The sequence below is a fragment of the Panthera leo genome, chromosome D1 (assembly GCF_018350215.1).
Source record: "Panthera leo isolate Ple1 chromosome D1, P.leo_Ple1_pat1.1, whole genome shotgun sequence".
Taxonomy (NCBI): domain Eukaryota; kingdom Metazoa; phylum Chordata; class Mammalia; order Carnivora; family Felidae; genus Panthera; species Panthera leo.
The window spans coordinates 63775259-63791202 of record NC_056688.1 but is presented as its reverse complement, the minus strand read 5'-3'; the positions used below and the strand labels follow the sequence as shown (position 1 = coordinate 63791202).

Sequence of the window (15944 nt, the reverse complement as noted above, 5' to 3'; positions counted from 1 at the left end):
ATTCTGCTTTTCCCTTTCCAGGTCATCTCTATTGGTCTCCTCGAAAAAGATGTTTCTCTTTTCAGATTAATTTTGTTTATAATCTCAAGCCAACTTCTATCTCTATTTTTCTCTTTCTTCTATCCTCACTTGTGAAGAAAGTGTTTTTAAATTTCAGTTCTCTCTTTGATCCTATTGTGCTTTAGGAAACCTTCTGAGTTGTTGAATCTCCTGAGTCCCCACTCTCAAGGTAACTTCTTAAATGCAACTTGTGTTCAGCAATGTCCATATTGAGGAGGGTTTTCAGAGTCAAGGAGTAGAGAGAATTAATCAAGTAACACTTCTGACAGTATCAAAATTTTGAACCAGTCTTTGAAGAAGATATAGAACTGTACAAATTAATTGAACTGTACAAATTAATTTGGAATCAAATGTGAACCATTTTATATGTATATATAAAACCATTATATATGTATATATAAAGGCATTTTATATATACATATATACATGTACACATGTATATATAAAATAGTATAGTATATAGTATATATGTATATATAAAATACTATTATTAGGAGCCATCTAAAAAATAAAAATGTGCTTAATTATTCAAGAGAGCAGACATTCTTCATTCAATTTTTAAGTCCGTGGCCCTAAAAATAGGCAAGTAATTGTTAACTACTTTGGCCAGCATCCTGAAAAGACCATCCTGAAGAGTGCACCAAAGGCAGCAATTCTCCTGGTCAGGAGGGTGTTTTCCAGTTGATATTTTATTTTCTCCAGAATTTTAACTACGCTGCTTCCCTGTCCTGCCCTTGGCACTTGTTCCAACCATGATGGTCTTTTGCCTTATAACAGCCTGTGAAACCTGGAAATATGCTGATAAGGAAAGTATTTACTCCTAGTACTACCTGACGACATTTCTCACCTAGATCTGTGGGACTAAATCCTGAATCTGACCTCATGACTCTGCTTTAAGATTCATTGTTTGTCTGTTTTGTGCTTTTACCAACTATTAAATCCTTTTTTATTTTTACAAGATTCTTATAATTATCACTTATTTCATCCAGTTGACAATCATAACTTATGTAATGATTTCCTCACTCTTAAGTATCATAATGTTATGAACCTCTTCATATATATGGTTTCTGGTATTAGTTTGAATTAAATTCTCATGAGTAAAATTATCTTAATAAAGGGTATTATTGTTTTAATGACTCTTAAACTTGGTATAGGGACTTTATAAACATTAACTTTAGCAAAATACATTAATTATTATTAGTTTATCAAAGAGAATTAAAATTTTCCTTTAACCACAGTTCCTTTTTTAAAATTTTTTTTAACGTTTATTTATTTTTGAGACAGAGAGAGACAGAACATGAACAGGGGAGGGGCAGAGAGAGAGGGAGACACAGAATCTGAAACAGGTTCCAGGCTCTGAGCAGTCAGCACAGAGCCTGACGTGGGGCTTGAACTCACGGACCATGAGATCATGACCTGAGCCGAAGGCGGACACTTAACCGACCGAGCCACCCAGGCGCCCCTAACCACAGTTTCTAATGCTATAATTTTGTAAGTGGGAAATTATGGTGCTGGGAGAGAATTATATATATATGACAGCTCAAGCGTTTTTGAATATACAATGATATTAGAGGAATAGAGAGGGTATCTCTTCAGCCTCATTTATGTTTGCCACTATTTTTTTAAAAATTTTTATTTAAATTCTAGTTAAAGTACAGTGCAATATTGGTTTCTTTGGATTCTTAACGTTGTGTCTTTGGTGGATTTGTTTTCAGGCTCTGTTCTGACATCTGATTTTCTGGGGAGGATCTTGTGGCCTTTCAGGACTGCCAAATCACACCCTGGGACCAGATTGTGGCACTAGGGTTAAGTTTAATGATAAAGTACCTACAGCCTGAGGGCCCCTTGCTACTAATGTGGATCTCATTCTTTGATTTGTGCTATTTTCATTAAATCCTTTGTCTTTTGGTGTCTTAGTCATGTCAAAGGAAAATACCACCTATGTTAGTGAATTCATCCTGGTGGGCTTCCATACTTCCCCTTGGCTACAGGTTCTGCTTTTCCTTCTCTTCCTCATCACCTACCTGTTTGTGCTGCTGGAGAATTTGGTTATCATTCTCACTGTATGGGTTACTGGGTCCCTGCACAAGCCTATGTACTATTTTCTGGGCACCATGTCCTTTCTGGAGACTTGGTATGTATCTGTCACAGTCCCTAAGATGTTGGCTGGATTCCTACTTCATCCCAATACCATCTCCTTCCTGGGATGCATGATCCAACTCTATTTCTTCATCTCACTTGCCTGTACTGAATGTGTGCTCTTGGCTGCCATGGCCTATGACCGTTACGTGGCTATATGTTGTCCTCTTCGTTATCCAGCCATGATGACCACAGGATTTTGCGTTCATCTGACCATCAGTTCCTGGGTGAGTGGCTTCACCATCTCCATGGCAAAGGTATACTTCATCTCCCGAGTTGCCTTCTGTGGCAATAATATCTTGAACCATTTTTTCTGTGATGTTTCTCCTATCCTCAAACTGGCCTGCATGGATTTTTCTATGGCTGAGATGGTGGACTTTGTGCTAGCCATTCTCATTCTTGTGTTTCCCCTCTCAGCCACTGTCCTTTCCTATGGCTTCATTGTCTCTACCATCCTGCACATTCCGTCAGCCACTGGGCAGTGGAAGACCTTCTCCACCTGTGCCTCTCACCTTACAGTGGTGGTCATCTTCTATACAGCTGTGATCTTCGTGTATGTCCGACCTCGAGCCATTGCTTCATTCAATTCTAACAAATTGATCTCAGCCATTTATGCAGTCTTTACTCCCATGCTCAACCCTATTATCTATTGCCTGAGGAACAAGGAGGTCAAAGATGCCATCAGAAAAACCATGTCTAGTGGCCAAGCCCTTTTCTTGAGAGATTGTCTTTGCTAAAGAGACTCAGACATGCCTTCTCTTTTCATTTAACTTAATCTCAAAAAAACACCTACATTAGGTAAAAGTCTGCAATTATAAACACACTGACTTAGTACACAATTGAAGGATAAGAGGCAAAAAAAAAAAAAATATCAGAGGAAATCTCCTTTTCTTTCAGGCCTTAATTAAATGCTTCTTTTTCTAACGTAGTAAGTGAAATAACCAGAACTTTAAGAGACATATATTGGTACTGGAGTTTTAAAATAATTTTATTTTTATGAAGATGCTAAGAAATAATCAGTTATTATCCAACTAGTTTTTATAGTTCTATCCATTTTGATTTTGTTTTGTTTTTATTAATTTTTTTAATTTTTTAAAATGTTCTATTTATTTTTGAGAGACAGAGAGACAGAGTACAAGTGGGGGAGGGGCAGAGAGAGAAGGAGACACAGAATCAGAAGCAGGCTCCAGGCTCTGAGCTGGAGCTCAACTTTTGGTTAGTCAGCACAGAGCCCAATGCGGGGCTCTAACTCACAAACCATGAGATCATGACCTGAGCCCAAGTCAGACGCTTAACCAACTGAGCCACCCAGGCACCCCAGTTTTGTTTTGTCTTAAAAGCCCTCTTTTTCTTAGGGGGAGTAAACAAAAAGAGGTTCTGCTATCATTAACTTCATGGCTAGGACCTGTTTATTGCTTCCTAGAGGGTTAGGGGCCTGGTTCCTTTTGTAATCAATTGATGATATCTCATTTTAATCACTTTCTCAAATTTAAGAAAATATGAAAGAAAAACTTCTTTTAGGCTGTAACAGAAATACCGCAAGGTAGACAGCATGCAACACTTATCATGGCAGAGAGAAAGCAAATTTAACATACATTTGTGTGTATATATGTGTTTGTGTGTATAAATATAGTTATATATTATTATATGCAGCATTTACACGTAACAATTATGTAATTTTAGAACATAAAAATGTATAGTTTCAATAAACTATATGTATTTAATATATAACTTCATGCTTTAGTTTTCTTCCTTTGTTGGAATTTCTACATGTGTAATTTTTCAGATGTTATAAAGTCAGCAGCTAGACCTTCAGAAAACCTAGTAGCAATTCATTAAAGCCCATTCCTTTTCAGGTAAAGGAAGCATTGACATTGACAAGAGGCCACAAAAGTGCTTTTGCTTAGATGGTACTTGGCCTAGATGTGCAGCATTTTCCGAGGTTTCCGAGAGCATTCCTCTTCTCATTTGTTTCCTTTTTGATTGTGGAAAGGCAGATGCAATATCCTACTATATACTTTCAGTCAGACATTATAAAATGATAGACGAGAGATGGATTCTGTCTGGCTCAGCAACAATATTGGATGAGTGAATTAATGAAATATAGTCTGTCGAGTGTTTAAGGATGGCAGGCATACTATTTTACCCCAACACTTTGGAAACCACATTACATAAGTTTAATTGGGTTATTGATACCGTATTTGCTTTGTTTTGACTTTATTTACATTGTAACTACATGGTCTTCCCATTCTGTATTAAGTTTTTGTATAACGTCACATGGGGTTGTTTTAATTTAATTTTATATAGATTATTATATTTTACAGACTGTGGTAGTTTCCAATTTACCTGAACCTGTTATTTCCTCCTGGTCTTCCTTATTTGTAGCCTAACAACTGTACATTCATAATAATATATATAATTTTTATTTTATTTATTTATTTTTTACTGTTTGCTTATTTTTGAGAGAAAGAGAGAGACAGAGTGTGAGTGAGGGAGGGGCAAAGAAAGAGAGGGAGACACAGAATCTGAAGCAGGCTCCAGGCTCTGAGCTGTCAGTACAGAGCCCTACATGGGTCTTGAACTCAGGAACTGCAAGATCATGACCTGAGCCAAAGTCAGATGCTTAACCAATTGAGCCACCTAGGTGCCTCTGTACCATTTTTCTTTAGTCAAAAAGAAGCGCTATGGGCCATGGCCCTCACACAGGCACTGAAAATAATATAAGATGCTCTATCTTGAATCATATCATTTCTACCCCAACTTCGAATTTTTTTAGTCTTTTTGTCAAAAGACAGCAGTGTTGGGGCGCCTGGGTGGCTCAGTCGGTTGAGCGTCCAACTTCAGCTCAGGTCATGATCTCACACTCTGTGAGTTCGAGCCCCGCGTCGGGCTCTTTGCTGACAGCTCAGAGCCTGGAGCCCACTTCAGATTCTGTGTCTCCCCCTCTCTCTGCCCCTCCCCTGCTCATGCTCTGTCTCTCTCTGTCTCAAAAATAAATAAAAACATTTTTAAAAAATTTAAAAAGATAGCAGTGTTATGCTGTATATATTTCTGCTTGAAAATCTTTGTTAATTCCTAATGGCCAATTAGTGCTATTTTGAAACCTCACAACATTATTTTTTATTCTTAAATTTTTTTTTAACTTTGGTTAGGTTAAGCAGTCCTGCCTGTGGTCATTTATTATTCTAATCTCAACTATCATCTATATTTATGAACTGACATTCCTTTTCTAGTCTAGACTGTCTGATTTTTAAAGTTTTCTATACAGCCATTAGATCAGTTGTTATACAAATCCTCTGTGTACTTACTTACCTTCTAATTTATTTGGTGAACTGGATTTCCAAGAGAGTTAACTTATTGTTTCTATAACAGTGCATTGTTCTCTCTCCATTTATGATGTGTTTGCTTTTTATGTTTCTTTTACTTTAATATTTAAAATATTTTACTTTCAAATGTTTAAAACATTCAGAAAAGTAGAAAAGGGTACAATTAACAATTTCATCCACAACTCAGATTTTAAGAATTAAAGATCAAAAACTATACGTAATTAGGTTTCATATTGTGCTACATATTTAATGTTATACTCCAGTTATAACTATGTTATTTTGTTCAAAATTCGAAGAGTGACATTCAAGAAGGAAAGACAGCGTGACTTGTATCTGAAAAGAAATATGCAGAGAAGGAGGTGGATAGAAAAGGCTATAGTTTTCCTGGATTTCCATTAGACAGTGAACCAGCAAGAAAGTGATGGATAAATTGTCAAAACTCAGGGTAGCCAGAAGTTTTCTAGGTGACTAAATTGGTAAAATTTTCCCTTTACTGCAGAAAAATGTATATTGAATGTACAAGTAAGGGTGCAAACAAATAAATAGAACCAGTAGGAGATGTATATTAAGAGATTTATTATGCAGTTGTGGGGATGGCAAGGCAAATCTGAAATTTATAGGGCAGGCTGTCAGAAAAGGCAGCCCGGAAGTCTCAAGCAGCTAAAGCTGCTTCCCACAGGTGAAACTTCTTTTCCTCAGGGAAGTCTCAGTTCTGCTCTTACAGCCTTTCAACTGATTGAATCAGGCTCCTCTAGATTATCTAGAATAATCTTTCATACTTAAGGTCACCTGATTATGGACTTTAACCACTTCTACAAAATACCTTCACAGCAACACCTAGATTAATGTTTGTTTGAAAAATTGGGGACTAAAGCCTAGCCAAATTGACACATAAAACTGACCACGACGGTCCATCTCTTGTCAACTTGGCACTCATACACATCTCTTTAAACCACACCCTTTTCAAATAAAGACAGTAACGAAGTCATACTTCTACCTACCACAATACAACTTAACTTGTGTATATTCTAACTGAAAATATGCTAACTCTTGCTCCAGAAGATGCAAAGTCCTTAGAGGATGTTTGCTCTTCTCCTGTAACTCAAATACTGTGATATAAAGTTAATTTCTTAACATATCTTATGTTACGTGGTATAGGGATAAAGGAGATAAGGAAATGAAAACATATTTGTGAGATATATATATACATATATATATATATATATATATACACACACACAAAATATTGTGTGTATTCATAATAGAAGAAATACTAATAACTAATAAACTATTATAAATCTCATTTTATTTCTGAAACTGCTCACAGGGTTTTAGCTAGTATTTGTGATTGCCTTCTTCAACTACCCATTCCATATTCTTTTTGCTCTAAAAAAGCACCTCAGCTGTTCATAGTTTTTTGCTGGGTAGGTTAACCCAAACCTTCATTTCTGAAGAGTCTGAGTCATTAGATGTACTGTCTGGACTGGTTTGTTGTAATTTTCCATTAACTATAATCACAGTTGTGGTAGTTTTAAGAGATACCTAAGGAATCTCTTGTACCCCAGACATACTCCTTCCTTACCTCCATTATATAGTAGCAACCAATTTTCCCTTGGATTAGGATCAATCACCTATTGATTCAGAGACATGAGGAGACTAAAGTGACCAGGTGGCAGTCTCAAATTCCAGTTCAATGAAATTATTGTTGTACCTCCTAATGGAAACATACCTTCCTTTGGGACTAAGACCTCTAGGCCAGGAAAGTCACAGGGACAGGATGCAAAAATTTTACTAAGACTCACTAGGGGTAATAAGGAATGGAGCCACTCCTATTTTTACCCCTTGATTGCTGGATATATGCCTATTGGTAGTGGGAGAAATGGCACTATAGATTGGATGCTGATTCAGAGCACACACAGCATCCTGGAGGACATTTCTCCAGCCCTACAAAGTATCACCATCTAGCTGGTACTGTAACTGGCCCTTTAAGAGGTTTTTCCACAATACAATCCAACCAACTACTTCAGTGATGGTGGAGAAAATGGTAAGATCAGTGAATTCCATGAGGATGGGTCCATTGCTATAATTCATTTACTGTGAAGTGTACCGCATTTATTGATCTGAAGCAATGCTATGTGGAATAGCACGACAGTGGATAAGGTCATTCTGTAAGTCCACAGATAGTAGTTTTGACATAAGCATTGCATTTAGGAAAGGCAAATCTATATCCAGGGTTAGTGTCTCTTGCAGTGAGAACACAGTGCTGCCCCTTCCATGTTACAAGTGTTCCAATATAAGACCCATGTCAGAGGGATAGTTGTCTATTTTTTTCATTGATATATAACTTAGCATCTCACATCTGGCACATAGGAGTCCAATAACTGTTGAGTAAGAAAATTTAAAAAGAAAACATATCTATGGAGGGAAAATAAAGCAGGAAATCCTGTATGCATTTGTCTTAGTTAATTTGCTCTGAGATACTCACTTATGTTCAGTGAAAGGATTACCTCTTGGGGAAAGACTAAGAGTCTTGCTTCCACAGCTTTTCTGAGACCATGTAGGGTCTTCATTATACCATGGGTCTTGGAGCAGATTGGTAGTACTAGCCCAAGACATGGTCACTAAATGCACAGTCAGGGATGTGAAAATGGCCCTCTGTTTTCCTTTACAGGTGAAGGGTTCCCTCTGGGCCAGCAGAGCTCATTTACTGACAGAAGAAAGCAGAGGTGGAAGGTCAGGAATCATACCTAGGGGATTTATTAAAATCCTATCTCCTAGACTAGGATTTCTAGTGAGGGAATAAGTCAGCTGGGGAGAGATTTCCCTTTAAATAAAGCTTCTGGGGAGGAGAGGGAGATCAAAGTCATTGTCCTCACACAGGAAGGCAAAAGAACCACCCCCAAAACAGGGCCCTGGCTCACTGTGGCCCTCAGGGAAAGTGAGGCCAGTCATTTTAAGTTCTCCTTTTGGGTTTTCTCATATCCCCTTCCTTGGATTTTTCCTTTATTCAGCTTTTCCTTCAGAGCCCAATAGGAGTGGAAGCATTTTTAAAAGCCTAAGCAGTGACCTCAGCCTGACAATTGTTTGAGGGCTAGAAAAATTCCTTTACAGGGTAACTGATCAGAGAAGCAGCCTGTCCTAACTCCTCACACAAGAGAGGAGACAGGCAACCTCTTATTCCTACCTGACTCTTCTCTCAGTAGTATTGGCCATTCAGAGACAAGGCTACCCATTCCCAGAGAAGGTCTGCAAAGCCAGAGAAGGCCCTGTCTCACTGACCTCCCATACCTCCTCACAGCAGATACTTTCCCAAATTCTGGCAAAAGCCACTTTATTCACCAATTTCTATCTGCACTCCTTGGCTCCCTCATATAAGCTATTACATCTTGCAGTAAAATCTATCAGCAGTGTCTCCTGTCCATCTGAGGTAAGGATTTTATCTTTGGGAGATATGGCTTCCAGGCCATAAAAATAATAATAATAATTAATAATAATTAATAATAATAATAATAATAATTAAGGACAGGGAATTTTTTTAAAAGGTTAATGTTTATTTTTGAGAGAGGGAGAGAGACAGTGTGAGCAGGGGAACGGCAGAGAGAGAGGGAGACACAGAATCCAAAGCAGACTCCAGGCTCTGAGTCACCCAGGCACCCAGGGCTAGGAATTTTGAATAGGGGTGTGGAATGTGTTGAGCTGGATAATGTAAGTCAGCTGACAAAAATAAATACGTAGATAATACAGAATATTGTAATATTGTCATTGTGATGCATAAGTTACTTTTAATTCTAGTATAGATGCTAAAACTATGCACTTTGCAGGAGAAAACAGTCCCTCAGTTTTTCCCCGCTAAGTCAATACCTCTTTCCTTCTATCTCATTCATCTATACACACTGAGCAAATGGACTTCTCATTCTTATGGGATTTTCTGGTTCCTTAAACACTCTCAATTCTTCTATTTAAAACCTCCCAAACTGGCTTTTCTTGATTTATTTCCATTGCAAATATCTAGCCAATCACCAATTATTATTGTTTCTGCCTCCAACATGTGTTTATTATATATGTGCTATTTTCCTGATCCATCTTACCTGGATGACCACAATCACTTCTGGACATATCTTTGTTGTTGTTCCAAGTTTGTATTTAAATTCTAGCTAACATATAGTGTAATATTGGTTTCAGGAGTAGGATTTAGTGACTCATCACTTCCATATAATTCACTCTTGTCCATCTTCTACCCATTACTCCTTCAACTATAACCTTACAACTATAAGGGTTACTTTAAAAACTTTTTCAATGTTCACTTATTTTTGAGAGAGAGACAGAATGTGAGCAGGGGAGGGGCAGAGAGAGGGAGACACAGAATTTGCAACAGGCTCCAGGCTCTGAGCTGTCAGCATAGAGCCTAACCCAGGGCTCAAACTCACAAACTATGAGATCATGACCTGAGCCAAAGTTAGATGCTTAACTGACTAAACCACCCAGGCACCCCTAAGAGTTACTTTTAAAAATTGTCTGATGTCATACGTGTGTGTGTGTGTGTGTGTGTGTGTGTGCACTGCATTCCATATCCCCTAGAAGTACAAGCATGATTTGGAACATATCTATCTCTCCAAATTTATCTCAGTTACTACCTGACTCATCAGTCTTCATTTAGCTTCTCAGAAATTACAAGCTTTTTTCTATTTCATAGATTCTGCATATAATGCATTATATGCTCAAGAGCCTCTTCACTCGTCTTCATTTGAATCATTTATACTCATCTTTATTTTTTTAATTTTTTTTGTTAACGTTTATTTTTGAGAGACAGAGACAGAGCACAAGGAGGAGAGGGGCAGAGAGAGGAGACACAGAATCAGAAGCAGGCTCCAGGCTCTGAGCTGTCAGCACAGATTCTGACATGGGGCTCAAACTCACAAGCCCTGAGCTGAAGTCGAACACTCAACCAACTGAGCTACCCACGCGCCCCCTATGCTCGTCTTTAAAAACTGAGCTTGAAATTCACACTCTCAGAGAGGTATTTTCTTTTCTGTCTTTTTTTTTTTTTAATAAAAATAGTATTTTTTATCAAGTAGAATTACTCATCATGTGAGATGGGGCATCCCTTCTGTGAAGGCAGAAAGGGAGAAACATGATTTGATTGACACAGAAGAAGAGTAGAAATAGTCTCCCTTTTCTCATATTCTAAGCCTGCATAATACACAAAATATAATCCCTGGAGGATATTAACCATGTAAATCCTTGGATTGAGAGTATCTTGTTCTTCAAGTGTTCAAAAGATGAGCAAACATTTCTACTAAATTTTAACTTGATAAATGAGCAATTTTGCAATACAAATAGTATGTGAGGTCGAACATCACATGATCATAACTGAGCCAATGGTTCTTTTCTGTCTTTCTCTCTCTCTTTCTCATTGAGGGATTGTTGGTGATCATCTCCCATGCTCAGATCCTGGGTCTCAGACTGCGGTGTTTAGCAGAAATCAGTGATTTTTCAGAATGTTGGAAGATGCCCACAACTGACACTAGTGTATTTTTTGTCACTTCAAAGAACCTATGGACAGTCTTTTGCTTTTCCATTCAAGATTAAGCTTAGAAATGCTTTGCTTCATTCTAGGTCAGGCTGCCTGAAGATATAGACCCTTCCTCTGCTGCCTTCTTGCCAGTTACATTTTTTAAAATATAATTTATTGTCAAGTTAGCTAACATACAGTGTATGCAGTGTGCTCTTGGCTTCAGGAATAGATTCCCATGATTCATTGTTTACATAAAACACCCAGTGCTCATCCCAACAAGTGCCCTCCTCAATGCCCATCACCCATTTTCCCCTTCCCCACATCTCCCCCGCCATCAACCCTCAGTTTGTTCTCTGTATTTAAGAGTATCTTATGGTTTGCCTCCCTCTCTGTTTGAAACTAATTTTTCCCCTTCCCAACTCCCATGGTCTTCTGCTAAATTTCTCAAATTCCACATATGAGTGAAAACATATGATATCTGTCTTTCTTTGACTGACTTTTTTCACTTAGCATAATACCCTCCAGTTCCATCCACGTCGTTGCAAATGAAAAGATTTTATTCTTTCTCATTGCCAAGTAGTATTCCAGTGTATATATAAACCACACCTTCATTATCCATTTATCAGTCAATGGACTCACTCTGCCCCTCCCCCACTCTGTCTCTTTCTCTCTCAAAATAAATACATAAATAAATAAATAAACATTAGATATGTTCTTTCTATACCGATGTTCTTGAGGGTTTTTATTAAGAAAGATGCTGTATTTTGTCAAATACTTTTTCTACACCTATTGACAGGATCATATGGTTCTTATCCTTTCTTCTACTAATGTGATGTATCATATTGATTGATTTACAAATATTGAACCAGAGAGGTACTTTCTTAAAATTTTTTTTAATGTTTATGCATTTTGAGAGACAGAGAGATATGGAGCATAAGTGGCAGAGAGAGAGGGAGACACAGAATTAGAAGTAGTGAGATCGTGACCTGAGCTGAAGCTGGATGCTTAACCAACTGAGCCACCCAGGCGCCCCAAGAGGTATTTTCTTAATTACCAATCCACATGAGAACCACTATCTCTTCTTTTTCATTATGATAATTTTCACAGTTTGTGATTACACCTATTTTTTTTAGAGAGGAGAGGAGGTGCAAATGAGTGAGGGGCAGATAGAGGGAGAGAGAGAGAGAGAGAGAGAGAGAAGCAAGGCTCTCCCGAAGCAGGGCACGAGCTCACCTGATGTGGCACTCGAACTCACAGACTGTGAGATCATGAACTGACTGAAGTCAGATGCTTAACTGACGGAGCAATCCAGACGCTACTAAACCTATTTTTCAATGCCGTTCATAAGAACGTAACTGAAGATAAGTGCTCCTCAAGATACGTGTACACTTATCTTTTTTTTAAAATAGTTTCCTTTTTCTTAATGTTTTTATTTATTTTTGAGACAGAGAGAGACAGAGCATGAGTGGGGAAGGGGCAGAGAGAGAGGGAGACACAGAATCTGAAGCAGGCTCCAGGCTCTGAGCTGTCAGCACAGAGCCCGACGTGGGGCTCAAACTCACAGACTGTGAGATCGTGACCTGAGCTTTAGTCGGACGCTTAACCAACTGAGCCACCCAGGCGCCCCAAGTGTACACTTTTCTTGATGAGCAGTGAGTAATATATAGAATTGTTGAATCCTCTATTGTACATCTGAAACCAATTTAATACTATGTGTTAACTGTACTGGAATAAAAATTTTAAAAAATGAAGCCTGTGCCTGGGTGGCACAGTCGGTTAAGCATTGGACTCTTGATATCAGCTTAGGTCATGATCTCATGGTTTGTGAGTTCAAGCCTCCCATCAGGCTCTGTGCTGATGGTGCAGAACCTGCTTGGGATTCTGTCTCTCCTTCTCTCTGCCCCTGCCCCGCGTGTGCACACACTCTCTCTTTCTCTCTCTCTCTCTCAAAATAAAGATATAAACTTAAAAAATAAAAGTAAAAATCAGAGATGGTGAAAAACAAAAGAATATAACTTAATGTGGTCAGGTGTTCTATATGTTATGTACTCCACTCTATGCTTGGGAGCTATCTTGTGCTTGGCACACAAGAGGCATGGGATGGGATGGCTCTTTCTCTCTCCCAAAATTTGCTTCTATGTCAAGAAAATAGTAATATAAGATACCTAGTCTTTACTCTTTCCTCATTTCTTCTCAAGGAAGGGAGGAACATAATCCAATTACAGAATGAACTGAGATAAATTTCTTTTTTTTTTTTTTTGGAAGATACAATTGCTAGTACTTGGCCTATCCTGTTCCCCTTTCCCACTCTTCCTTCCTTGTGGGAAAACTGACTTATTCCTATATTGCCTGTGATTGCAAAGGCAATTATGTCCATTTGGGGGTTGGTATTAGGAAACCCATTGCTGACTGACATATAGGCTTCATTCTCAAATTTCTGTTTAATGAAAAATAGGGGTGACACTTTGGCCTGCACAAATATCTTCTTTCTCAATTGGTTCAAAACCTGGGTGGGAGAGAGGGAAATACATCTTAGCCCTCTCAAAGACCCTGTATCTCCTGAAAAGGAGGCTGGTTAGCATGTGCCCAGATTTTCCCTTTAATCTTTCCCATTAACTTGCTCCACATTTTTCAGAAAAAGTAAATGGCAGAGTAGAAGTATAAGGCAGAGACAAGCCCAGAATTATTGCACAATGGGACTCCCCTAACATTGAGGGAAACATCAGAAGTAGGGAAGAAATGTGCTCTTTTGCAACATGTTATCGGTACATAATGGTGAGTTAATTCATGAATGAAAAAGTATAATACAATATGATAAATCAAACAACTAATCTTGCTGATCAAAGGCTATAATATTATAAAGCCAAGGAGTCTCCAGATATCACATCAGAACTACTTTACCTAGATCTTGTGTAATTTCAGACAAGCAAAGAAACCACAGAATGGAGCTCTGGAACTCCACCTTGGGAAATGACTTCACATTAGCGGAGATTCTGAATGACAGTGGGGTTCCCAAACTGCTTTTTGCCACAATCGCTGTCCTGTACATGTTGGCCCTGACCAGCAATGGCCTGCTGCTCTTGGTCATTATAATGGATTCCTGGCTCCATGTGCCTATGTACCTTCTACTTAGCCAGCTATCTCTCATGGACTTGATGTTTGCATCTGCAGTTACTCCCAAAATGCTTGTGGATTATCTGCATGGGGAGAACACCATCTCCTTTGAAGGCTGCACCTTTCAGATGTCAGTAGTTCTCACTTCAGGAGGTGCAGAGGACTTACTACTGGCGTTCATGGCCTATGACAGGTATGTGGCTATTTGTCATCCTTTGCACTACATGGTCCGCATGAGGCCAAGGATATGCTGGCTCACAATAGCCACATCTTGGATTCTGGCATTCCTGAATGCCGTGATACTCACCTCATATACTATGCACTTTCCTTTCTGTATGTCTCGGAAAATCAGGCACCTACTCTGTGAGATCCCACCCTTGTTGAAATTGGCCTGTGCAGATACCTCCATATATGAGCTCATGGTATATGTGATAGGTGTGATCTTTCTCATGCCTACCCTTGCTGCTATCCTTGCCTCTTATACATTTGTCCTAATTGCTGTCCTTCACGTGTCCTCGGGTAAGGGAAGGAAGAAAGTCCTCATCACATGCTCTTCTCACCTGACTGTGGTAGGAATGTACTATGGAGCTGCCATGTTGATGTACATCCAGCCCAATCACTACCATAGTCCCCAACAGGACAACATTCTCTCTCTATTTTATATTATCATTACTCCAACACTGAACCCTCTTGTCTATAGTCTGAGAAACAAGGAGGTAATGGAAGCCTCCAGGAGAGTACTGGGGAGATTCACTTCTGCCCAGAGATGGTAGATGCCAATGTCATGTGGAAGCCCTATAGCTTCTACATGGGACTCCATATCTGCACTTGGTCTTATGCTGGCATCTTCCACATTTTGAAAATTCTGAAAATCTGCCACACTGGAGATTAAGTCCTCATTTGGCCTTAGAGACACGAGTTTGTCTCCATTAGCCCTATGTTTCAATAGCTAAGGATATTTTCATTTTTCTGATCAATACCCCAGGATCTGGTTGAAATTCCCGTTCTGTTCTAACAGAGATTATCTTATTTTTCACTTCATGTTTTTCTTTCCCTCCCCTACAACAGTTCTGTATTCAACCACACAGGAAGTTGGCCAGAATTTTTTCTTGACGTTTCTATTTAAAACAGGAAATAAAAACTAAAGAGGAAAATGAAGATACTGAATGAAGATACAAATGTTAGACTTTACTACTTGCTGGTGAGGAAACTTCTCAGTTCTTAATTCTTTACTACTGTGAATCTGTAGTCATATAATGTTAAATGTTTTATTGTGGAGATATGTTTCCAGATCTATTATCAGAGCTCTGGACTCTGGAAAAATTCCTATCAGATACCTATGTTCTGGATTGTAGCATCAGCTCCTTAAGCTGCCCATATGACATTAGGACAGCCATGTGCTTTCCATGTCACATTATTTATAAAGAAATTTCATTACAAAATACCGATGCCTTGAAGCTAGTATGTGAAAGCAGAAAGCATACATGGTAGTGAGAACTGTAATGCAAATGTTCTCTGCTAGGAACACCCTCTATAAAAGTCTCAGCCCCAGTTAACACTGAATGTGAACAAACGGTTGAAATCAACATCCGAAACAAAGATGGTATTCCCAATATCTTTCCTGGGTCTGCACCCTTGTCAATTATATTTTGGCCAGTGACTAGGTTTTTCTTTTATGACTCGTTCCTGCCCCAGTCCTTTCAAAGTTGTTTAAATTCCCAATTTAAAATGGGACTCCTTTTATTTTTATTTTTTTAAACAATAGAATCAGAATTTGAACTAAATTCTAG

The 15944-nt window shown here is 38.6% G+C and overlaps 2 protein-coding genes across 2 annotated transcripts; both read left to right on the top strand.

Annotated features, from left to right (window-relative positions):
* The first annotated feature begins 1979 nt into the window (after window positions 1–1979).
* Window positions 1980–2936, top strand: LOC122201403 (olfactory receptor 6). The gene has a single exon (XM_042907266.1). The coding sequence runs from the start codon at window positions 1980–1982 to the stop codon at window positions 2934–2936; it is 957 nt and encodes a 318-aa protein (XP_042763200.1).
* An 11046-nt stretch (window positions 2937–13982) lies between these two features.
* On the top strand, window positions 13983–14927 carry LOC122201406 (olfactory receptor 2AG1-like). Its single transcript, XM_042907268.1, has one exon. The coding sequence runs from the start codon at window positions 13983–13985 to the stop codon at window positions 14925–14927; it is 945 nt and encodes a 314-aa protein (XP_042763202.1).
* The last annotated feature ends 1017 nt before the right edge of the window (window positions 14928–15944 follow it).

What these genes read in the sequence shown, in the direction of transcription:
- LOC122201403 (XM_042907266.1), top strand. Translation starts at nt 1,980, where the DNA reads ATGTCAAAGGAAAATACCACCTATGTTAGTGAATTCATCCTGGTGGGC.
- LOC122201406 (XM_042907268.1), top strand. Translation starts at nt 13,983, where the DNA reads ATGGAGCTCTGGAACTCCACCTTGGGAAATGACTTCACATTAGCGGAG.